The 25,697-nt window shown below is 36.4% G+C and overlaps 2 protein-coding genes across 4 annotated transcripts in view; one reads left to right on the plus strand and one right to left on the minus strand.

Annotated features, from left to right (window-relative positions):
• Nucleotides 1–16,860, plus strand: part of LOC113095413 (inactive rhomboid protein 1) — a 52,590-nt gene extending 35,730 nt beyond the window's left edge. For 2 of the 3 annotated variants that reach the window (XM_026260932.1, XM_026260933.1), the window contains exons 4-19: nt 83–190; nt 3,699–3,912; nt 3,989–4,195; nt 6,575–6,697; nt 6,782–6,942; nt 8,149–8,400; nt 8,487–8,598; nt 8,708–8,782; nt 9,501–9,662; nt 9,757–9,857; nt 9,945–10,008; nt 10,129–10,223; nt 10,350–10,425; nt 11,815–11,915; nt 13,947–14,100; nt 15,795–16,860. In XM_026260932.1, the coding sequence (XP_026116717.1) occupies nt 83–190; nt 3,699–3,912; nt 3,989–4,195; nt 6,575–6,697; nt 6,782–6,942; nt 8,149–8,400; nt 8,487–8,598; nt 8,708–8,782; nt 9,501–9,662; nt 9,757–9,857; nt 9,945–10,008; nt 10,129–10,223; nt 10,350–10,425; nt 11,815–11,915; nt 13,947–14,100; nt 15,795–16,214 (2,425 nt within the window). In that variant the 3' untranslated portion in view covers nt 16,215–16,860. The remainder of the gene's footprint in view (nt 1–82; nt 191–3,698; nt 3,913–3,988; nt 4,196–6,574; nt 6,698–6,781; nt 6,943–8,148; nt 8,401–8,486; nt 8,599–8,707; nt 8,783–9,500; nt 9,663–9,756; nt 9,858–9,944; nt 10,009–10,128; nt 10,224–10,349; nt 10,426–11,814; nt 11,916–13,946; nt 14,101–15,794) is intronic. The other variant, XM_026260935.1, reaches the window with a different exon arrangement.
• A 1,432-nt stretch (nt 16,861–18,292) lies between these two features.
• LOC113095415 (serotonin N-acetyltransferase) lies at nt 18,293–20,906 on the minus strand. The gene is made up of 3 exons (XM_026260938.1): nt 20,220–20,906; nt 18,935–19,089; nt 18,293–18,846 (listed from the first exon to the last, which is right to left on the minus strand). Exons 1-3 carry the CDS (start codon nt 20,383–20,385, stop codon nt 18,541–18,543), a joined length of 627 nt encoding a protein of 208 aa, XP_026116723.1. The 5' UTR covers nt 20,386–20,906; the 3' UTR covers nt 18,293–18,540.
• Between the last annotated feature and the right edge of the window lie 4,791 nt (nt 20,907–25,697).

A 25,697-nucleotide genomic window follows, 5' to 3' on the forward strand; every position in this document is an offset into this window, starting at 1 on the left:
TCTTTTCTTTTTCTCTTCTGCTTCTTTTCCTCGTCCTGTTCTTCCTCTCCTCCTGCCCTCCGTCCTCTCGGGCCGTCCACAGCAGCAGGAGGGTGCACTTTGAGAGGATTAACACTGTGCCCATTAAGGGTCACCGTGCAGGGCGGCACAGTTTCAGACGGCACCAGTCCCTCTCCAGAACCCTGCTCAGGTACAGAGGAGCGTAGGAGGCCTGGCGAGGGAGCTCTCACACACAACACACACACACAGGGGGAACCTGTTCACGTGGCACTGTACCATCTCTCGTCAGTCATCTTCAGTGTTACAGTTGTAATAGTAGTTGTTCCCATGTAAAAGACCATCCATTGTCATTTACAATACATACTCACAGGAACATAAGGCACACAGGCTGCCACTAACTAATCCTATACGCTATTTAACTACTAATATGTACACTTTTGGTAGCTTCATATTACTAATATGCACCATTTAGGGTTTCCCACAACAGAAGTTGTTGAAAAATAATGGAAATTCCCATAGTGGATATTTTTTTTCCTAGTTATGAAAAAGCTGTTTGTGAAAAAAAAAATGTGTTCTGTATTTACACATCACAGGAAAAGTAATTAAAACATTTTGGAAATGTGTCTGATTCCAAAGCAAACATTAAAATTAACAGTTAAAGCAGTTTAAGGTTATGTACACTATATGTTTAAAAGATTGGGTTTATTTATTTATTTATTTTTATTGATACCTTTATTCCACAAGGATGCATTTAATTGAATAAAACACATTTAAGACATGTATGATGTAAAAATATATTTGCATGATGAATAAATGCTGTCTTTTTGAACTTTCCATTCATTAAATAATCCTAGAAAATACTTTTATAAATCACGGTTTCTGTGATATATTAAGCAGCACAACAGTTTTCAACACTAATAATAATAATTTTAAAAAGTTTCCTGAGCTTCAAATCATCATATTAGAATGATTTCTGGAGGAAGTGACAAGACTGAAGTAATGATGCTGAAAATATCTTTATATTGAATTATGTTTAAAAATGTAATCAAATACAAAACTATTATTTTAAATTGATATTTCACATCTTATTTTAAAAAAAGAAAGAAAAAATTGCATTGACGCCTAGATTCTGAACGGCAGATTATAAAATGTGTACGCTGTGTATTTTTACTGCTTAAGTATAGGTTTGTTAGCTTAGCAATATGCTACACTGGGAACCCTGACACAAACTCAGACTAGTTCATGACCGTTTTTGTATGTCTTGAGGTTTTCTTTGGGTCTAGGCTTGTAATTAAATATAGTATGACTATGAAAATGTGCAAGTATTGTAAGCATGCTTGGTCAGAGCTACGGTAAACATTAGCTAAAAGAGACAGCAATGGCTGGCACATATAATACAGTCTTGTTTACTGGTCACTTTCTGGTTTAATGCCTCACAGACATCCAGCCAGAGGTCATCCATTGTGGTGTTTGAGTCTATAATCTTTCTGTCCAAAACTGTATTCACTACACCACTATTGGAGAACTACATTCTCCCTCAGTGCATGTTACATCAGGAATGATTTTGGCTGAAATCACTGAATATGTTTTCACATGGTTGTGATTCTCAGCAGTTGTCAATGTCTTTCATGACTTCGGTCTTTTGTCAGGGACAAATGAGGCTTCTTATCACCACATGCTTTCACTGTTTCTGACCGTTATGAGTTCAGCACGGCACATTGTTGCCAAAACTGAATTGAGCTTATCACAGAAAACATTCCAATACTTCATACCGCTATATGAGCCCACGACACATTCATCTTCAGGTTTCTTGTGCGGTGTGCCCAGACTCTTTCAGATGAAACAGAATAAGCCTCAATTTGAGCCATGTTTGTTGCCATCCCCTGTGAGTCAGAAAGATGAGATTAGATTGCTCTCTCTGTGTGTGTGTGATGCTGATCCAGGTGTTCTAGTGAACCGTGTCCTATTTATAGACAGCCAGTGTAGTTCATACTGGACAACAATGGATATACAAACAAGTGTTGTTTTATTTTTATTATTATACCATTATAGTATTTATAAAAATTTTACAATCAGGTATGTGACCCTGGACTTAAATGGGGCATTTTTTTAATCTAGATAGATGTCATCTGAAAGCTGAATAAATAAGCTTGATGTATGGTTTGTTAGAGCGATATTTAGCCAAGATACAACTATTTGAAAATCTTAGAAAAAAATAAAAAATAGTTATAAATTCAGATCATATGCAAGAAATAAAAATAAAACTACTTATATTTAAGTAACTAAACAGTTAAAAATATAAAATATAAAATTGCAGTTACATTTTTACTAATTAAGTTTTTAGCAATGCATATTACGAATTAAAAATAAAGTTTTGATATATTTACAGTGGGAAATTTACTAAATATCTTCATGGAACATGATCTTTACTTAATATCCTGATGATTTTTGACATAAAAGAAAACATAATCACTTTGACCCATACAATGTTGGCTATTGCTACCAATATTCCCGTGCACATCATAACTGGTTTTGTGGTCCAGGAGGGAAATACAGATATTTATTACATCATATACATCATATATGCACAGTCTTGAGGAGTTTATTGTTGATCTAAAATATCATTAGTAAATGTGTAACTTCCTAGACTTCTCAATTACAACTTTACCACACACAAAAAGTACTCTGTTAACCATAGTTTCTGCTGAGATATCATAATCATTTATATATATATATATATATATATATATATATATATATATATATATATATATATATATATATATAAAATAAATAAAACTGAAATCTGAAAAATAAATAAATAAATAAACAATAAATAAAACATAATGATAGAAAATTTCAGACACTGAATGGCCTCCCATATGAATTATTATCAATTAATAATAATAATTATTATTATGTCAAAGCAGTATATTGATAATTTCTTTATTTATATGTTTCTTTTTTGTTATTTTAGTAAACAATAATAATACAGTAGTATTAATAGTAGTCATGATATAAAAATAGATAAAATATAATAATAATTATTATTATTGTTGTTATTATTATTAATAATAATATTAATAATAGTTGCAATTAGTTTCCTTCATTTATTCTGCCTGTTCTTTAATAATCTAATGCACATACAATTTATGGTTAATAATTTTTCATTTTGTGGGTGAGGCTGCAGTGCTGGACAGCTGAACTTTCTGTTCTTATTTTATACTGGTTTATATCATTTGATCAGTTTGACTGAAACACAAGTCATAGCTGAAAACATGTCAACCGTTAGACATTATGAAGCAGATGTTTCCCTAGTTTTTTAGTTTTTTTAATGACAGCCAAGCAGCTGTGCAGACGGGTCAGACTCCAGCCTAATGTTCCTCAGTGTGTATGTGCGCATGGGTTCATTTGTGTGACAGGACTTTACTCTGAAGCATGCCCGGGCATGCCCCATCTCTATTTCCTTAAAAGTTTGTTAGAGTTACCTCACCCAAATTTCCTTGATTCCATTTGTACATAATCGGGAGGAGACAGTGTGACACACATTTGTGGAAACTACCACTGCGGTGTCCAGATATTGTGCAAGAACATGCTTTAGTGCACAGGTGCAGGGAAACACGAGAGAGTCAGGGATCACATGTGATCTGGGGATGAGCGAGCTCAAGCTGAACAAGGGTTGTGTCGATCGCTCTCAGGGGCACGGCGGACTGGTTCGGGGTCAGTAAGGACGGCGACGCCACGCAGAAATGGCAGAGGAAGAGTCTGCGACACTGCAGCATGCGCTACGGCAAGCTGAAGCCTCAGGTGATCCGTGAGATGGAGCTGCCCAGCCAGGACAACATCTCCCTGACCAGCACAGAAACCCCTCCGCCTCTGTATGTGCCCTCATCTCAGCATGGCATGCAGAAGGTACAGTAGCAGAAGTCATCACTGGAGTGCTTTGTGTGCACCTGTTGTTCTTTTTAACGATGCTCTCTTGGTTCAGATTGTGGACCCGTTGGCACGAGGACGTGCATTTCGCATGGTGGAGGAGGTAGATGGCTTCAGTGTGCCTCAAACTCCCATGACCCCCGGCGCGGCATCCCTCTGGTCCTTCAACAGCTCCCGCTCGGGCCTGAACCGCATCCCACGCAGACGCAAGCGCGAGTCTGTGGCCAAGATGAGCTTCAGGGCGGCAGCGGCTCTGGTCAAGGTAAGCATCATCAGACCCTGTGTTACGGGGGACTTAGTACATTTGGAAATGTTCTGGAAATAACTAGACTAGTTTCTGGTCTGGTTTGGGTCAGAGGTCAAGACATTTGTGTAGCGCTTTTCAAAACACACATTGTTTCAGATGAGCTTTGCAAAATATCATGATGTTAATGTCTATAACATCTTAATGTCTTCATGCCTTCTTAGTCAGATTTAGTTCGTTTTGTTGTAACACACATGGTTAATATTTCCACAGCATAACACATTTTGTGTTATTTACTAGTTGCCATATCAACACTATGAAGAGAAAAACTGTGCCAAAATTCACAATCTTTTACAGATATCACTGAACATTTATTTTACTATAGTAAAAGTACATTTCTGGCTTAAATACATTTTTCATCTCAGGTGTTAGTATTCATTTAAAATGACTCAAATTATTTTAATCTCCAATCTGTTATTTATCAGTTTACATGAGAAACCATTCTCTTAAAAAATACCATTATTTTATTTAAAATTGTTTATTATAAACATTTATTAACTATATATATATATATATATATATATATATATATATATATATATATAAATTATGCTCTCAACCCCATGTGGATTTACACAAACTGAGGAAGTCAAAAAGTGTTACATTGTGCCCCTCTCTCCATTATGTCCTAATGTATGTAAGAGCTGGACAATAATGTAGTTACATTTTGTGCCAAAATAAACAAAAAAGTATGCAGAATTGTCTGTTTTTTTAATAAAAATTATAAAATAATTGACTTTAGTTGGGTTAGTGCCAACTTTAATTTTTGACAGGAATGAAAACGAGGCTGTGAGGGACTGAAGTACACTGTGTTAAAATGACTGTACTGTAGTTTAACTTTAGTAGACCAAAACAAATTATGTGCAAATTATGTGATCTAAGCTCTTTATACAGACAGTGTGTGACACTGTGAAGACTGTAACAGCCTCGTTTTCAGCTGTGTTAAATTCAGTATGGCATCTAACCTGATTAAGGGTCTATTAACCCTTTGCTAATTCATGTTTGACATGTTTTAAAACGTCCCACAGAAATAATTCAAGATTTTGTCAATTATGGAACAGCACAAAGCATTTAAATCTGTGGTTTTAGCTTAGAAAAAATTGTTAAATAATTCTAGAACAATAGGTCTCATTCGCTAATAACTGCATGAAATATTCATATGAAAGTGAAAGTGACGTGATATTCAGCCAAGTATGGTGACCCTTACTCAGAATTCGTGCTCTGCATTTAACCCATCTTAAGTGCACACACACAGAGCAGTGAACACACACACACACACACACACACTGTGAGCACACACCTGGAGCAGTGGGCATCATTTATTCTGCGGCGCCCGGGGAGCAGTTGGGGTTCAGTGCCTTGCTTAAGGGCACCTAAGTCGTGGTGTTTTGTCGACCCGAGACTCGAACCCACAACCTTAGGATTAGGAGTCAAACTCTCTAACACATAAAAAACAATTCTACCTAATTTGACAACGCATACTCACAGACATTTGTTATTAATCTCATTATAATGCTAATGAATTTGGTGTACATTGAAAACATCTTCATATAAGGGTCTCTACAGTGCAACTTTTCATCTCATACTTTCTCTTTATATGATGAAATATATTAAAGATTAAATGTTTATGTTTATAAAGCCATCCAGAGCATGTGATTATTGTGTTTGTGTGGTTTCAGTTGTTTCTAAATTCCTTCATATATCTAGAACAAATTTTAGTACTAAAGTTTTCGATGAATCGTTCATATACAGTTTTTCGGTTAGCGAATGAGACCCACTGTTTTAAAAATTAAAAATGAAATGACTGCAAATAAGCAATAGAGGTTTTCCAATGGCCAGTGAATGGTCACTATTCCCTGCTGACCTTGGAGCAAATGTTTGTTTCCAGACATAGTTAACACATCTTTAATTCACAGAATGACCTTCCAGATTTATATGCAGGTTTATCTACATCCTGTCTCAGCTTCTTGGTTCACTATAAGTGAACACAGACCTACATTAGAGCAGAGCAGAAGCTTGTCTGATAACGTCGAATGAGAACAGCTGCTAAGCAGGATTGTTCAGTTACATTTGTAAGGTGGGGCTTAGCGAAGGGTCATCTGAGGTCATTTGAGTTCATGAGGACACTTCAGATAAATCAAATGTGTGCATTCATTCTTAAAAATAAATGACCAGTAACATGAAGCAGAATATACAGTTCAAAGGTCTCACAACACAGTCTCAGTCACATTGTATTGATTTTTTTCTTAGTGTATAGTCTAAGGTATTTATAGCAAGTACTTTCTCTACTGTGTAGTAAACTATGCTGATAAAGTGTCTGTTTGTGTGTGTTTTAAGGGTCGTTCGCTGCGTGAGGGCACACTAAGACGAGCTCACAGGCGCAGCTTCACACCTGCTAGCTTTATTGAGGAAGATGTTGTGGACTTTCCAGATGAACTCGACACATCGTTCTTCGCCAGGGTAAGCAGACCGGAAAAATGGCACATGCATATGCTCTTTGGAGATTTTTTGGAGTGTGTGTGTTTATGGTGTGTCTGGCCACAGGACGCCCTGATGCATGAGGAGATGTCCACCTTTCACGATGAGGTGTTTGAGTCTCCATCAGACTCCACCATGAAGGACGTGGACAGCAAACAGCTGGACGAGTCGGAGCTGACGGGCAGCGCGCTGGATAAAAGCGAGTTAGAGAGGAGTCACTTGATGCTGTGAGATTCACAAAGCATTTATATGATGTCCTTTTCCCTCCCACAGTGATCGTGTAGCTATATCAAAACGTATAGTAGACGATTATTAATTGCAGAGAAAGTTAGAGAGTTTAACTTTGTTTAAAATACTTTTTTTAAGTATGTGATATCATTTAATTACAGAAATATGTTATATAAATAATTCAAAATGATATTTTTTTTTGAATTATAATAATTTATTATGCAATTAATTAAGATTAATATTTCATACTTTAAGAATACTAATAAATAATTTTATATTAAAAGTACATTTTGAAATATACTGTATTCGTTTATAAAATTGTAAACATGAGAAGTGAAAACATATTTGTGACCCTGGACCACAAAACCAGTCATAAAAGTATTTATTTTTTTTATTTACATTTATACATCATCTGAATAAATAAGCTTTCCATTGATGTATGGTTTGTTAGGATAAGGACAATATTTGGCCGAGATATATACTGTATATATATAAAATGCTTTTAAAATTGTTCAAATTAAGTTCTTAGCAATACATATTACTAAACAAAAAATAAGTTTTGATTTATTTACAGTAGCAAATGTACAAAATATCTTCATGGAACATTATCTTTAGCTAATATCCTAATGATTTTTAGCATAAAAGAAAAAATTATAATTTTGACCCATACAGTGTATTGTTGGCTATTGCTACAAATACACCTGTGCTACTTATGACTTATTAATATTTATATATGATTAATTCGTATTAATATTTAATATCTTAATAATACAATAAAAAGAAATACTAAAATAAAATAAAACAAAAATTGCTAAGTGTATATAAGAGTAGTGAAAGCATAGAAAAAGCATATTTTTTGGGATGCAGTTAATTCCTCACAGGAGATTTATCATCCTATTTGATGACTATTTATTGGTATGATAAGATCTCAAAATGAATCAAATATGAATGAATCTGATTTAGGCATTGTTTTATGACTATATAATAATGTAATAATAATATAATGTTCCTGTGGCTCAGTGGTAGAGCACTGCATTAGCAGCGCAAAAGGTTGTGGGTTCGATTCCCAGGGAACACACATATTGGTAATAAAAAGGTATAGCCTGAATGCACTGTAAGTCGCTTTGGATAAAAGCGTTTCCTAAATACATAAAGGTTAACGTAAAATATAAAAGTTCTATAATTCTGTCCTGTTCTTCAAACAGGCCTCTAGAGCGCGGCTGGCGGAAGGCTAAAGAGGGAACATCTGCGCCCCCTAAAGTGCGCCTGAAGCAGGAGGTAGTGAGTGTGAAAGGTCAGCGGAGAGGACAACGGATAGCCGTGCCAGTCAAGAAGCTCTTCGCACGAGAGAAGAGGCCATATGGATTGGGCATGGTGGGAAAGCTGACCAATCGAACATATCGCAAGCGCATCGACAGCTACGTGAAACAACAGATAGAGGACATGGATGACCACAGGTTTGAGAACTGAGTTCAGCTCAAACTCTTCTATTAGACTTATAGAGATGCTTATAATGTGAGGTGGTTTCTATTTTGTTTTTCAGGCCTTTCTTTACATATTGGATGACATTTGTTCACATACTCATCACCATTTTGGCAGTGTGTATTTATGGCATTGCACCAGTGGGCTTCTCCCAGCATGAAACCGTCGATTCGGTGAGTGCTGCTACATTTTTACAAGGTCCAGTATTTTTGACGCTCTATTCCTGTTTCTGACCTCATCTGGTGTTTGTCAACACTTCTGATCCCCCCCCCCCCCACAAAGGTCCTAAGAAATAAAGGCGTTTATGAAAACGTTAAATTTGTGCAGCAAGAGAACTTCTGGATTGGACCGAGTTCGGTGAGTCATCCCTCTCTAAAGTCAATGAGCAGGAGCTTAAGTTATCATTGAACAAATATCTGATCTGAAGTTCTGTCTAAAAAACGATCTTGATGATCAGTTTTCTCAGGTCAGAGTATTTAGAAAGTAACCACAAAAACATCATGTATCACGAACCTGAAAGGTGATTGCTGAACTTTCCAGTTTTTGTGGTTACTTCCTAAATACTTTGATGATGTGTATCAAAAGTCTGTATAAAATCACTTTTTTTCTGTTATACACTACCACTACATTTATCTTTAAAGATATTACTATTATTCAGCAAGAATGCAGAAAATGCTTTCAGTTGATACGATTGAGTAAGCGAAAAGACATTTAGATTTCAAAGAAATGCTGCTTTTTAATTCTTTTGCTATTCATCAAAGAATCTTTTAAAATGCATCCTGGTTTCCACAAAAATATTGAGCAACACAAGTGTTTTCAACATTGAAAATCATCATATAAGTATGATTTCTGAAGTGTCATGTGAATTTAGTGAATTTACACTGTAATAATATTTCACAATATTCTTTTTCTGTATTTTTGATCAAATAAAGGCAGTCTTTGTGTCTTTTATTTTAAAACATTAAAACATACTTTTAAATGCATTTTCAGACGTGTCTTCAGCTCTCAAAAGTGCAACTCTGATTATGGTCAAACAAATCATTTTCCTAACGTATTCATTTAAAATTCTTATCAGGAAGCCTTGATTCATCTGGGAGCCAAATTCTCCCCTTGTATGCGGCAGGACAACCAGGTACACGAACTGATTAAAAAAAAGCGAGAACTGGAGCGAAATTCGGCTTGCTGCGTGCGCAACGACCGCTCTGGCTGTCTGCAGTCCTTAGAGGAGGAATGCTCTGTAAGTACAGGAGCTGCAGACTCTCTAGATTATATGTTTGTTCACCTGACTGAGAAGCTGTCAGGCCATTGACGTCTTCCTCTTTCTGTTTCAGAGCACTCTGGCTGTGTGGGTGAAGTGGCCTCAGCATCCCAGCACTCCTCAGCTGGAGGGGAAGAACCGGGAGTACGGCTCCGTGTGTCATCAGGACCCCAGGTGAGGGAACATGGCATCACTCCGTACTTCAGTTGACACTTTTCACAGAGACATCTCAAACACAAGACTGTGCTGTGTTTTTGGCAGGACGTGTATAGAGCCGGCCTCAGTAGCTCCTCATGAGTGGCCTGATGATATCACCAAATGGCCGGTAAGTATTGCAGCAAAAATAGCATTTAGGAACCTGTCAACCACAAAACCAGTCATGTCGCTAAAGTACTTTGTTGCAAGAGTTGGTTGGCTATACATTATCCTAACCTATGCATTACAGATCTGCACCAAATATAATTCTGGGAACCACACCAATCTGCCTCATATTGACTGTACTATCACCGGCCGGCCCTGTTGCATCGGCACTAAAGGGAGGTGAGGACATCTGCTGCTACTGACTCTCACACTGCATGATCAGCGCTGATGCATTTGTTTAGTGGACATGGGTTTTTGCTTAGTGGCTATGTGGGGTTTTGAAAGGTCTGGTGTGTTGCTTTGCAGGTGTGAAATCACATCTAGGGAGTATTGTGACTTCATGAAGGGATACTTCCATGAGGAGGCGACCCTCTGCTCCCAAGTAAGACAATCAAATATGTGCCATAAGAGATACTGAACTACATTTGATGATTACTTCTTATGAAATGGCGATGTACATCACAAAATTAAATTATAGTCGATGAGATGCAAATACTGCTAAAAATTAAGTCTGAGTTGATAAATAATTGTTAAGTAATAGTCAAAGCAAACTGAATTGTTTGCCAGGTCTTTATAAAACTGCACTATTGTTCAAAAGTTTGGGTTTGGTAAAGAAAAAAAAAACAAACACATTTTTGACACTCTCTAATATTCACCAATGATGCATTTTATTTATCAAAAATAGGTCAACTGTAATACTGTGAAATATTACTATAATGTAAAATAACTTTTATATTTGAATATATTTGAAAATTTAATTTATTTCTTATGATGGCAAAGCTAAATTTTCAGCATCATACTCCAGTTTTCAGTGTCCCATGATCCTTCAGAAATTATTCTACAGTCTTATAAATAAAGGTTCTTCACAGCAATGCCATAGAAAAAAAAACATTTTGGTTCCACAAAGAACTATTTATTCAAAGGTTCGTTAAAGAAATGTCTCTTTCTTACCTTTTTATAATCTGAAGAATCATCTTTCGTCACAAAGAACCAGAAAGAACCAGAAAGGTTCTTCAGATGTTAAAGGTTCTTTATGGAATCGTTTAAACAAACATGTGGAATTCTTCTGTGGAATTGTGAAGCACCTTTATTTTAAAAAGTGTAATTTGTTGATTTTCTGCTCAAGAAATGTTTATTATTATTAGCAATGTTAAAAACATTTTCTTTTTAAGACCTTGCTAGATTTTTTTTTCAGGATTCTTTAACAAGAAAGATAAAAAGAACAGATTTTTTAATTGAAATAGAAAACTTTTGTAACATTACAAAATAACTGTCACATTTGATCAGTTTAATGCATTCTTGCTGAATAAAAGCATACATTTTTTTCAAAACAAAAACAAACAAAAAAACATACTGACCCCAAACTTTTAAACAGTGACTCTTTGTGATCAGTTCAGGTCACAAGCGAGCGTAAAGCCCTGAACGTTTCACCTCTTGTCAGTACTCACCCACTAGACTAATAAGGCAATGTGAATAAGAACGGAAGGTAAATCTACCTTATGCTTAGTGCACTATAATCACCATGAAGGTTGCCAAGCTAATCTCCTCTGCATTGGCAAAATCTGTTGTCCTCTGAAAGGGCACACCATGATTTGGCTGGGTCTGAAGCATATGCCAGCTTCAGGTGTTAACTTAAGACTTCGTGCTAAAAGTGTGTTAAATACTGGCTAATGTCTTAAACCTGAAAATGCAATTTCATTTATTATTGGCAAAATTTCAGGATGTTTCTATTTTTGTAATTTAAAGAAACACACTACTCTGTCCTTTTCAGGTGCACTGTATGGATGATGTGTGTGGCCTCCTTCCTTTCCTGAACCCTGAGGTCCCAGATCAGTTCTACCGCCTTTGGCTCTCACTGTTTCTGCACGCTGGGTGAGCGACTGAAGCCCTGTCCACATCAATAACTAAACACTCACTGCAGATGAATGCTCAGTTCACACCTAGAGCGAAATAACAAAAAAGTGAAATGAGAAGGAAAAATATCACAGGCAGCCTGGTCATGGACTGGTCACAACAACAGTGAAACAAAAAAATGAAACTATGCAAACGAAAGGTCCGTTAAGATCAAGAGAAATACAAAAGCATATGACAGGTCTATTCAAACCAACAGCCAAATAAAGAGGCAGAAACTGCCAAACAAATTGTCTATTCAAATCACCATAAAAATAAACATTCAGTCATACATAGGGCAAAGACATAAGTGAAACAAAACAAAACGAAAAAGCAAAATATCACTGTGTGGTTGTGAAGAGGTCAAACAAAGAGCGAAACAAAAAACTTCCAATGAAACCTGCTATGCAAATGAAAGGTCCATTTAGACAAATAACAACATGAAAAGCATTTGACAAGTCTAGTTACACCAAAAGGAAAATGAAAACTGCAAATAAAACATGTATTTACATCAAAAGTAAAACAGAAATTCACAAATACACATTCATGCCTACAGCAAAGCAACTAAGTAAAACATTACAAATGTAAACGAAATGAAAACAAAATAGCTAAATATCACAAGACAATTTTGTCACACCAAAAGCGAAACAAAGAAGTGAAACTATGCAAATAGAAGGTCTGTTCAGATCAAGAAAAACATCAAAGGCGTATGACCAATCTTTACAAACGAAAAGGCACAAATTTGCAAAACAAAATGTCTGTTCACATCAACAGAGATTCAAACATTTACAAACTGAGGACATTGCAGACAAAATGTCTGTTAACCCCAGATTAAAACAAAATGACAAGCTGACAAAGCTGAAATGAAGAAACAAACATCAAAGACAAAGTGGTGACAGACTGGTCACACCAAAAACAAAATAAAGTTTTAACTATTCAAATGAAAGGTAAGTACAGACCAAGAACAAGATGACAACCTATAAAACATCTATTCACAGCAACAGATAAACGAAAAGGCAAAGAGCTACACATAGCTAAACATTGCAGACATTCAAACCAAGACCATTAGTATTTTTACATTTAATGCAACAATACAGATACTCGTACACAATCTCCTCTAGAATTTCAGAAGAGGTTTAATAAACTCTGCTCAGACTGCCAAAATACAGTCTGCAATGACAATTCAGATACATTGACTAAATTTCTCATCAAATCCTCACAGACCAAATTATTAGAGCTCACAACTCATGCATACAGTGTCAACAATTGTCTCGGGAGTTTCTGTTTTTATTCCTTCAGTTGATAGTTCATACTCAAATGAAACAGTGAAATCTTTTGAGCAATGAAGGAACAACCCATAAGCTATAAAAAAATCCCTCTGGGTTTTAATTATGTACACATGCTGGAATGTTTTACCCATAAGCACCATATCCCATGCTGCACTGTTTATCTCAGATGCTCTAAAAGCTGACGCATACGATCAGATTATCTGCTGTAAGAAACAGCTGACACTTGGAGAAGATGCTGCTATTTAGTATGGCGTGATCTGTAGTAGTAATCAAAAAGAGTGCTTCACTGAGCTGCACTTTGGCTCTTTGCCTTCCTTAAGACGGCTCAGTAGATTAACGCTTGTGCACGTGCCACCGTCACACACCTTTATCATCACTCTCTCAAACGTCCTTGAACCTGCTGAGGTTTTAGGATCTGTGTGGTTACGGTTGCATATTTGTTCATGTTTGGTGGCCATTGCATATTGCATTTCATAATAACAGCATTTGTGGATACTCTTGTTATGACATGCCTTTGCCACATTTTTATGAGACAGCTGACAGATGTGTAATTATGACACAGGCAGTGGTCTGCTTGGACATCATTTAGAGTGGGATCATATCTTGTATGAAGGGAATGTTTATGTCAGAATGTTGTGGTGCATTCAGATCCATAAAGATGTCATTGCAGCTTATAAACAACATGCTTGAAATGTTCTCTCTGTTCCCCTTCTGTTGAAAACAGGATTCTGCATTGCCTGGTGTCGGTCTGTTTTCAGATGACAATTCTTCGAGACTTAGAGAAGTTGGCTGGGTGGCTACGAATATCTATCATTTATATCCTGAGTGGCATCACAGGAAACCTGGCTAGTGCCATCTTCCTCCCCTACAGAGCTGAGGTGAGCACCACTTCATGCATTTTGACCTCTTTTCTACCCCTTAGGGTGCTACAACTGGCCCCTAAAACCTTCTGGTCTAGAAATAGAAATCACTAACATTAGACATACAGAAAACAGGATCACCCATCTCTTAATCAGTGACGCTATCTAAACTCGATGCGACACACAATGACTTGAGGATATCCTGTTTATTTTGTGTTGCACAGTGGCTACAGCTGCTTTATTTTTCAAGCTTAAAAATAAATAATTGTATTTATAAATATCCTGTGATCAAATTTATTTTTATGAATGTTATTAATTTGTGACAAACCTTTGGCTGGCTCTAATAATTGATTAAAAAATACTGTTTTTATTTTTATACATAATAATTTGAATATTCTTTGGCTACAATTTCCTGCTTAATTCAATGTGTTACTTACTGTTTCTCCATAATTATTTGTGACATTTACTAGAAAATGTAAAAAAAAATTTTTATTATTTATTTATAAATCTATTTATTTTAGACAGTTATGCCATTGTTTGGGAGCAGCTAAGACAACCAAAACATTTGAATTTAAAAGATTTTAAGTTTATTTTTCAATAATTTAACAATACATTCACATTTAAAGGTTCTTTGATACACTAAAAAGAAAACTGATGTAAACACAATTTTCATTTATAAATTTCTAGTACATTTTCAGTGTGTTGGCTAATGGTCACTTGATGATTAGTGACAGAAAATTCCATCTTTTAAGTTTTTATTTTACATTTATTTATTTTAATTGTACATTTCTATGATTTTTTTCCCACTTACAAACCCCCTGCAGTTCATGAACCACCAGGGGGTTTGTGAACCCGAGTTTAAGAAAACCTTGGGCTAATGCACCAAGTTTTTTTTGTGTATTTCAAAGTATACTCCATTTGATAGCGTGCACAAATGCCGGCGATCGACACATTCTCAAGAAAGCTTCATCTTAGTCCATCACTCTGTTTTTCTTCTAGAAGTTATTACCAATTAAAATGTTGTTGCTCTCTTTGCAAAACCAATTAATGCTCATGTGCAACCTATGCATACGTAGTATGCACGCCGGTTACAAATATCAGATGGTGCGCATACAGTATACCATACTGATGACCAAATCTGCGTCATGCGCACTTTACGTTTAACTTCGCATACATGGAAAAAGTGAAGTATACTTTGGGCTTAAAGGGATAGGTCACCCAAAATATTTTAATTCTGTCATTAATTAACCACCCTCATGTTGTTCCAAACCCATAAGACCTTCGTTCATCTTCAGAACACAAATTAAGATATTTCTAATGCATTCCAAGAGCTCTCTGTCCCTCACATAGACAGCTAGGAGCCTTATACTCAGAAACAAGGAGATTGTTAAAATTATCCATCTGCCATTAGTAGTTCAACCATTATTTGACAAAGTGACGAGAATATCTGCGCAAAGTGCTGCTGACACAGAACAGCATACTTTATTTACGTATGTGATACTCTCCAAAATATCTTAAATTGTGTTCCGAAGATGAACAGAGGTCTTACAGGTTTAGAATGACATGAGGCTGAGTAATTCATGACAGGATTTTAGTTTTCTGGTGAACTATCCCTTTAAGAGAACCAGCACCATCGTGGTGGGAAAGGTGTTTTACTCATGTATCTCTGGCACTGAGCTTGACCTTCCTTTAATGTCTCCATGCGTCTCTAGGTGGGTCCAGCTGGCTCTCAGTTCGGCATCCTGGCCTGTCTGTTTGTGGAGCTGATTCAGAGCTGGCAGATTCTGGCTCAGCCGTGGAGGGCCTTCACTAAACTACTGTGTGTGGTGCTCTTTCTGTTCGCCTTCGGCCTGCTGCCCTGGATTGATAACTTCGCCCACATCGGCGGATTCATCTCGGGCTTCTTCCTCTCCTTCGCCTTCCTCCCATACATCAGCTTCGGCCGTCTGGACATGTACCGCAAGCGCTGCCAGATCATCATCTTCCTGGTGGTGTTCTTGGGCCTGTTCGCGGGACTCGTGGTGCTCTTCTACGTGTATCCCATCAAGTGTGAGTGGTGCGAGCTGCTCACCTGCATTCCTTTCACCGACAAGTTCTGTGAGAAGTACGACCTCAATGCGCACCTCCATTGAGGGAGAGGCGGGGCTTTGGGGGGAGAGGGATCTGATTGGTCGTTGATCTGCAATCTGTCAGTGTTCATCTAGTTGCACTTCGTCTCGCCCCAAATGAAGCCCTTTCTGTGAACTTGGACAGTATGCTTGTGTTGTTGTTGTTTTTATACTCAAGTGTAAGTTGGATCCCCACTTTGACCATTTTAGGAATGAAATTAGCTTTTTAACATACCCTAAAGTTTTATGTAGTCTATTGATAAGGGTGTCTGATAATCATATGAAAACAGGGTCACCCTCGCCCGAAAACTTTCTTCACACTACAGTCTCAGAAGGCAGTGTCATAATAAAAGCACTGGTACACCAAACGGAGAACACGTCTTCTCCAATTTGATTGTTGTACTTTTTTATGTTTTAGCATGTCAGGGGTAGGTTTGTCTTTGTTTAGTCGACCTCAGAATCCAGGGACGAAAAACTCTGTACCTTTGGTGCCTTGATAAATGTACCTACTACTGCCATATTTTCGTTACACGTTGAGCACTCAAATGATATTCTTTTATTTGTGTGTTACTTCTAATGGAGTAATGGTTGATTATGAAAGGGTAGTGTTTTAGCTACCCAATTTACTCACTTGTTACAGAATACAGCTAAAACAACCTGCACCTCTGAAGTTTGTCTGTTTTTCTTGTCTACGAGACCTTAAACTAACTATGAATTATGGAAGCCCATTTCCACCGACTTTCTTTTAAAACATTACATCTCACAATTGTTATATTGTTTCTCGCAATTGCAATGTTAGATCTTGCAATGTGACTATTTCTCATAATTGCAACTCATCTCAGTGACTTCTCAAAATTGTGACTTTATTTCCCATAATTGAGACTTTATCTCAGTTTTACACAAGTTACACCTCGCAATATGAGTTTATCTCACAGTGACTTAATATCATGAATTTAAATCATTATGAATTTATACAGTAAGTAGCAAGGTGACTTTTTATCCCATAATTGACCATTTTTTTCTCATGATGTGATTATTTTTCATAATCGTGACCTTACGTCTCGCAATATAAGTATATCACAATATGACTTAATATCTCAGAGTTGTAACCTTTTTTCTTGTAATTTGCGACTTTACACCTTCCGATTGTGACTGGATCAAAATTGTAACTTCATATCTCACAATGACTTAATATTATGCAATTGTGACTTTATAAGTAGCAAGGTGACTTTATTTCTCATAATTATGACTTCATATCTCACAACTGTCTTTAAATCTCACAGCGTGACTTTATTATTTCCAATTTCCTCACTTTATTTTTTATTTTTTTTACTCTGAGGTGAAAATAGATTTCTATACTAAACCACTCTGACTAGTTTTGGAACAAAACATAAGATGGTACCAAGGACATCAACAAAATGTATCCATAAACCCAAATTGCTGGTAACACTTGTAGACTATATGAACTACAGCAAAAATGAGAAGCATTAAATAGCTAATTTTAAAAATTTACTAATACATAATTAAAATCAAACGTTGTACCAGTCAGTATTGTCAGTTACATCAGTTGTATAAATCAGTTGCATCTGACTTTATTGTAAAGTGTTACTGAAATGCTTTCTCACCACTGTGCATAGAAAATACAAATGACAAAAATATAGCTTTGTTGTTAGATTTGTATTTTTATTGATTAGATACACATGATAGTATGACTAATGCCACAGAGAACATTTATGGACACTCTAATTAAAGTCTACATCAGTTCATACACTGTATACATAGTGGCATTCCCAAAGCAGATTGTGACAAATGCAGTAATATATAAGGACAATTTTATTCTACAAAAATATAATCAATATTTTATTATGCACTTGCAATCTAAAGTGTTGGGAACAATTATGAAAAATACAATTCTCAGATTTTAAATAATTATTTTATTATTTTTCCGACCTAACAATTTGAATGGCTTTCTTTTTACCAGAATAATGTTAATGTTAAATGTTATTAAAATTAAAGATTATGTTTTTTAATTGATCAAACCAATAGTTTATTTATTTATGAATATGGTGAATATGGTTTTCCAAAAAAAAAAAAAAAAAAAATTATTAAATACAACCACTGTTTTTTGACCAGTAAAGTGTGCAGTATATATTGGGCAGTACATGAGAAAAAACAGCCGACAGCTTTAACCTTCAAATACCCCAAACGGCTTCAATCTCTTTAAAAGGAGTGCATAGGTAAGTCTCTGGTTCTTGCTCAGGTGGAAGTAGGGCTTTGAGCCAGTGATTGCCGACAGCTGTCCAGAATCTACGCATGGTGTCCTGAATCAGGATTGAATGAGCTAAAGAAACTAACAACCGCTGTTTCGTCGTGCATAAGCCAGGCCTCCGAGCTGATACTCCATCTCTGTGAAGGTCAAAGCACCCACAGTGACGGCTGAGGGCCCCTTCGCCTTAAAGCCAGCCTTCTGGTAGAAGGGAACCAGGAACTCCTCACAGACCAGCAGGGCCCGGCGGAGCCCGGGGAGACAGCGCAGGTACTGCAGATATCGCCAAAGCACGATGGAGCCTTTCCCCTGCTGTCGACATTGGCGGTGCACAGACAACACGTGGATGTGAACCGTGGGAGAGTCTGGGACGTGTGTTCTCATCGCTTTCTGGATCAGATGAGAATTAAATGTAAACTCAAAGTGAAGTTCTCGATCTACATGATAACAGGTTTATTTAAAGAACCATGTTTCTCACCTGTTCTAGTTTCTCTTTGTCCCAGCCAGATCCAATGATGAAGGCCACCAGCTGACCCTCTTCAAACCATCCCATCGAGAGCTCAGGACACTGGCCCAGGAAACTAAGCACCTCATCAAGTGTGAGTGGACATTCACCGGAAACAGAGATAAACGCTGCAGAGGGGGAAATACACGGGTGAGTCAACACTGTTATACCAATGCAAACAAGAGCTTATCGGCAGATGATCAGGTCTATCACAATCAGATCAGCATGTTAACTAGAGCTTTCTAGTTTTCTAGAACTAGGGAAGTTCTTAAAGAGTTGAGGGGATTTTTTTTAACAGGTAGGAATTATTAACTGCCCTTAACCAAAATAATATGTAAAACCATTGTTGCCTATCCAGATGTGTGTTGTGTTTTACAGTAATCTATGGGACACTAATTGTAAAATATCCAATAACCATTTTGCTTTATTGGTATTACATACATACCCCTTTCAATCAAACATTTGGGGATTTGCAAAATTTTTAATATTATTATTTATTTTTATTTTTTTACAATTTAAAATTCTGACTTATTTTAAATTGTATTAATATTTTTAAATATTATTTATTATTTATTTTTAATATTAAGTGTTTTCTACTAAGATATTTTTTAAATTGTATTTATTTCAGTAATGGAAAAGCTGAATTTTCAGCATCATTACTGCAGTCTTCAGTGTCACATGAGCTATCATTTATTAATCTAATATGCTGTTAATATCATTTGCTGCTCAAGAAACATTTCTTATTATTATCAATGTTGAAAACAGTTGTGCTGCTCAATATTTTTGTGGAAAACAGTCACATTTCTTCTGACTTCTTTCATGATAAGAAAGTTAGAAAGTACAACATGTATTTAAAATATAACTCTTTTGTAATATTATAAATGCCCATACTGTAATTAATGCATCCTTGATGAAACATTTTTTTTTACTGACCCCCAAAAAGCTTGTGTATTTTAGCACATTTTGGCAAAACATTATAGAAAATGAAATAAAAATAAGAAAGTAGATAGATAACTAAAAAAGTGAAATAATGAAGCAACCCAACCAGCACATTTCCTAGTGAAATGCCTTCAGCGGGGATCAAGTGTGTAAGACCTTCTTAAACTATATTCACTCACTCAGGACAACTAACACAAAAAAAAAAGGAAAAAAGATTAACACTGACGGTGCAATCAATAGATAATCCTGCCACTGTGTTTTAGTAAATCTCTTTTGTGGCACCCCAGTATAACCCCAGCATGTGCGTGAACCATCTTACCTTCTCTCTCTATCTCAAACACACTAATGGCGTCCTGTGGGGTGAGATTTCGAAACTCGCTGGCAGGTAAAGTGTGTCGTCGCTGGTGTCGAGGACTGGCAACACTTAGCGGTGTCTTGAGAAAGAATGGCTTCAGGAAGGGTGAGCTGATGACCTGCGGTGCCATGGTCTGACACACGCACACTGCTGACGGCTGGAGGACAGCGCGGTCTGAATTACTAACCAAACTTCTTCAGCTCTTAGTTTCCCCTCACTTCAGAGTTTTAGGACACTGCTGTCTTTCCCTCAGTGGATGTGTCCGGCCGCTCTCTTCTACGGTCTGAAGAGTTTGAGTCCTATCACACTACCTCCTCCTCTTTAACCCTCCCCCGGACCTTTGTCACGGCCCGCCCCGATCTGCTAAAGCGTCCCGTCTTTAGAGGGATAGTGATGTGCACACGTGCCAGGTGAAGCTGTAGCAATCTCCTAAGAGTCTGTGTGCTAATAGCCTACTCACAGCGCAGCTCCCAGTGCTCACCCAGAAACTGTTTGTACAGCCAAAGAAAGCTTTGGAGTGTTTACGCCAGCCCCGGTAGCTAGTTACGTATTTGGTGTTACCACATTCTTGCTTAAAAAGAGAACAAAGCTGATAAATACGCCCACAGGGCCGATGAACAGAAGTGGTGTATCATCACTCCTGTAACAAATCTTAGGGTTATCGTCAGTTTGTCAAGGCATAATGAACATTACACTACCATTCAACTGCATTTATTTGATCAAAAATATAGTTTTAACTGGTATGAACTATCCTTAACCAAAATCAAAGTCATCACAATGTAACAAGGTATAAGTAAAACTGTTTATTTATTTTTTTACCTATCCATATGTGTTGGTGTGTTTTTTAAAGTATTTACAGTATGTGGCACCAATTGTAATTTTATAAAATTAATAGTTGTAAACAATTTATTTGACAGACTATGACAAAAACTATTAAATGGGTGGGTTTTAAGATTTTTTAATGCTTGCTAAAGTAAATGCTCACAGAGGTTGTATTTACAAAATAGTAAAATTATGAAATATTATTGTAATTTGAATTTACCATTTTCTACTGTAATATCTTATAAAATGAGATATGTGATGGCAAGCTGATTTCTCAGCATCATTAATCCTTCAGAAATCATTCTAATATGCTGATTTCCGAAGTTGAAAAGGTTGTGATATTCAGGATGATGAATGTGATGCATTTATTTAAAAGAGACATATTATAAATGCCTTAAAGGGGGGGGGGGGTGAAATGCTATTTCATGCATACACTGTTTTTTACACTGTTGAAGAGTTGGATTCCCATGCTAAACATGGTGAAAAGTTTCAAAAATTAAGTTGTACGTTTGAAGGAGTATTTTTGTTCCCAAAATACTCCTTCCAGTTTGTCACAAGTTTCGGAAAGTTTTTTTCGAGTATGGCTCTGTGTGACGTTAGATGGAGCGGAATTTCCTTATATGGGTCCTAAGGGCACGTCTGCCGGAAGAGCGCGCACTCCCTTATAGCAGAGCAGAGAGAGCACAACAGGCATTCACTGATCAGAGCGAGAGCGTCGCGAAAAGTCACAAAAGAAGTGTGTTTTTGGTTGCCAGGGCAAGACAACCCTGCACAGATTACCAAAAAAAACAGCATTAAGGGAGCAGTGGATGGAGTTTATTTTTACAGAGCATCAACGGAGTTGTGCAAGTGTTTGTTCCCTGCATTTCGAAGATGCTTGTTTTACAAACAAGGCCCAGTTTGACGCCGGATTTGCACATAATTTATTTCTTAAGGATGATGCAATCCCAACGAAAAAGGGTCACGATCGTGTGTTGGAACCACAGGCGGTGAGTAAAATTGCTTCAAATATCTCTGCCTCCTTGTTAGTGCAACCGCCTCCCATCGGAGACCCGGGTTCAAGCCCCGCTCGGAGCGAGTCGTTGCTGCTGCTGCTCTCGTTCAGTTTCAGCCTCGGGATCTGATTCTGGATCATAAATAAACGGCTGAATCTGACTGCATGGTTTGTTTTGGATGATGGTTTTTCCGTTTAATGTCACAGTTTCCACATGCTCTCAACGCAAAAGCCTACTGGCGCTCGTGATTCTTTAGCTCCGCCCACACGTCACGCCTCCAGTCGGTCGTGTTTTTCCGGGAAAAATCTTTCTCTTATGAATATAATAAAACTCTTTTTGGAGTTATGAAGGATGCAGTACTACTCTATATGTACTCAAGATTAACAGGATATTGAGTGAAAACGAGCATTTCACCCCCCCCCCCCTTTTAACTAACACCTTTGATCAATAATATAAAAGTATTAATTTCCTTTTTTTAAAAATTCCTGACCCCAGATGTTTGAAAAATAGGGTATGTTTCGTCATTTATTTATATTAATTATATTTATTTATATTAATGAAATAATTGATATTTTTTCACATCACACAAAGGGTTGAACATCTAATTAAACTTTAATTAGATGTCTTTAACATCTGCTCAACTCGCCATATCAAGTGTGAATCAGTCGGCAACTCTAAAAAAGACTAATTATTTTTGTATACTTTCTAGCCAAATAGTAGTGTATCATTTTTAGGAAGTTTTTGTGTGACCCACCTTTTTCTTCTTTTTATTTATTTATTTATTTATTATTGTTTTTTTTTTTTAGCAACACCAAAAAGGAAATTAAATGACCTAGTATGTAGAATGTGAAGTTTGTGTTTTGTCCTTAAATATTAACATGCAACTTAAATATTTCCACACACACATACTGAATATATATATATATATATATATATATATATATATATATATATATATATATATATATATATATATATATATATATATATATATATATATAAAACAATTTTATTTTTTTATTTTTTTTACACAATGTTGTTCATTGTCATCCTATGACTTCTTCCTTTTCAAATCTACACAGTTTAAGGAGCTTTCAGACTTGTACTTTAAGGTTTTAGAATGACATCAGACAAACTAAATATATCTAGTCCACTGACTTAGTTCAATAATTGGCTGAAGCCCGATGAATCCAGCTCTTTTCTTCCAGACGCATCAGACTCAATGAGAGGAAGCTGCTCTGGGATAAAGCCGGAACTCTGATGACGTCATAGAAGGAGCTAATTAATTTTAAGATGACTTGACCTTCAACGACTCCTCAGAGTAAATCCAATCACCATGTTTCTCATTTATAAACGTCGGGTACGCACAAAATGGGCATAATATATGCATACACAATTTTCCACGCACATATCGTGATTTATAAAAAATAAACCTGGCGTAAATGTACGGACATTATAAACCATGCATGCACAAACTCTTTTTCATAGTGAAAAAAGAAATAAGGTAACCAACGATTTTAAACCTTGTTTTCCTGTCGATATACACATTTAAATTAAATATTTTACTCATATTAATGGATATAAACACTGAAATTACATAATTTTACAAAAATACATTATAATTTCCCTGTGTATGCTATGTTTTGATTACAGCAAGCAGTGCTGGGTGCGCAATAATTAATCTTTTAAATAAACTACAGATCACATGTAATGAGAAATATTTTAGCGAGAACAATGATCAGTGATGCGCACATCGAAATTATGGGGGACACTTCTGGATTCAGAGGTCGAACGATCCATTGTCTGGTATAGGACCAATGATGGGCTAATAGCTTACTATACAACCGCAGCTGCACGGAGGTGTTGATACCGTGTGAAGGCATCTAACATAATGAAAAATATCATGTCTGACGGATATAACTAGGAGAAAACGGTAAGATTTGCACGTTTCCTTTTAAAATACTTTGTCAGTGACGAGCCGAAAAGATGTTCATCAGCAAAACGGCATACATTTAATTTGTAATGAATTGTTTAAAACAATTGAAATACTATTTTGCCAGTGTAAAATATATCTATATCTAAAATATATCTGAAAATAACTTTAAACCATTTTGTTTTTGTGGTTATTTTCATATATTTATTCTAAAACATAACAAGGATAATGGATAATTTTTAGCAATAAAAATGAATGTGTGTCGCACGAATGTCGTCCCCATATCATATTTCCTTATGTATCGGTGTTAAACTTGGTGGCACGTAGATGGGACTATGCATGTAAATGATATGCAGATGAGGTTATGCATAGTAAAACTAGGCGATGGAATCTCCATATATGGTTATTTATAATTATATCATTATAATTAAGCCGTTAGTTGATATATATTACAGCAATCATGTTTCACAGAAGTTGTGATTATAGATAATAAATAACTTGCTGACCAGTAAAATATAGGCTAACAACTATTATGAGACAAATGGATGAGTCATTCAGGGCCAACACAAGCTGACTCAAACACTGTTGCATTCTTCTGTTTGTTTGTCGTTTGAGCCTTAACTGTGACTGATTATTTCTGTGGTGATCCACTAGCATGCTCAGACAATGATAACAGGGTCTGTGGTTTATTTTATGACTAACTTGCATGTTTTTTAAAGCACCTGTGTCATTCAGTCAGCAGGTGTGCACAGAGAGATGCCATGTTTCTCTACGTTGCTTCATAGACAGTAGACGTCGTGTACATATGTCGACCCATGGTATGTGTCAGCTGGTTGAGGTTGATAGAGGATTTAAAAAGTAGAAATAAGTAGGCTACAGGTGAAGCTCAAAAAATTAGAATGTTGTGGAAAAGTTAATTTATTTCAGTAATTTTACTCAAATTGTGAAACTTGTGCATTTAATAAAGCTGTCTGTTCACAGAGTGCTGTATCAAAGCATTTTAACAGAAAGTTGAGTGGAAGGAAAAAGTGTGGAAGAAAAAGATGCTCAACCAACCGAGAGAACCACAGCCTTATGAGGATTTTCAAGCAAAATCAATTCAAGAATTTGAGTGAATCACAAGGAATGGACTGAGGCTGGGGTCAAGGCATCAAGAGCCACAACACACAGACGTGCCAAGGAATTTGCTGAAAAAAAAGAACTGTACTGTTGCCCAGTGGTCCAAAGTCCTCTTTTCAGATGAGAGCAAGTTTTGTATTTCATTTGGAAACCAAGGTCCTAGAGTCTGGAGGGAGGGTGGAGAAGCTCAAGTTTCTTGGAGTCAAGTGTTAAGTTTCCACAGTCTGTGATGATTTGTTTGGTGCTTTGGATAAAATCGTCTGCTAAATGATTAAATGTAAATGTAACTTTTGGGTGCAATGTCATCTACTGGTGTTGGTCCATTGTGTTTTTTGAAAATCAGTCACTGCACCCGTTTCATTGCACGCTGAATTGAGGCAGTAATTAAAGCAAAAGGAGCCCCTACCAAGTAAAAAAGTAGGTCTTATTAAAAGTAGGTCTGTAATTTGTTGAGATTGTGAATTGGTGGGCTTTTGTTAAATGTGAGCCAAAATTATCACAATTAAAAGAACCAAATAATTAAACTTTATTCTGTCTGTGTGCACTTAATTTATTTAATACACAAGTTTCACA

This window comes from Carassius auratus, unplaced genomic scaffold (genome assembly GCF_003368295.1).
Source record: "Carassius auratus strain Wakin unplaced genomic scaffold, ASM336829v1 scaf_tig00215721, whole genome shotgun sequence".
Classification (NCBI taxonomy): domain Eukaryota; kingdom Metazoa; phylum Chordata; class Actinopteri; order Cypriniformes; family Cyprinidae; genus Carassius; species Carassius auratus.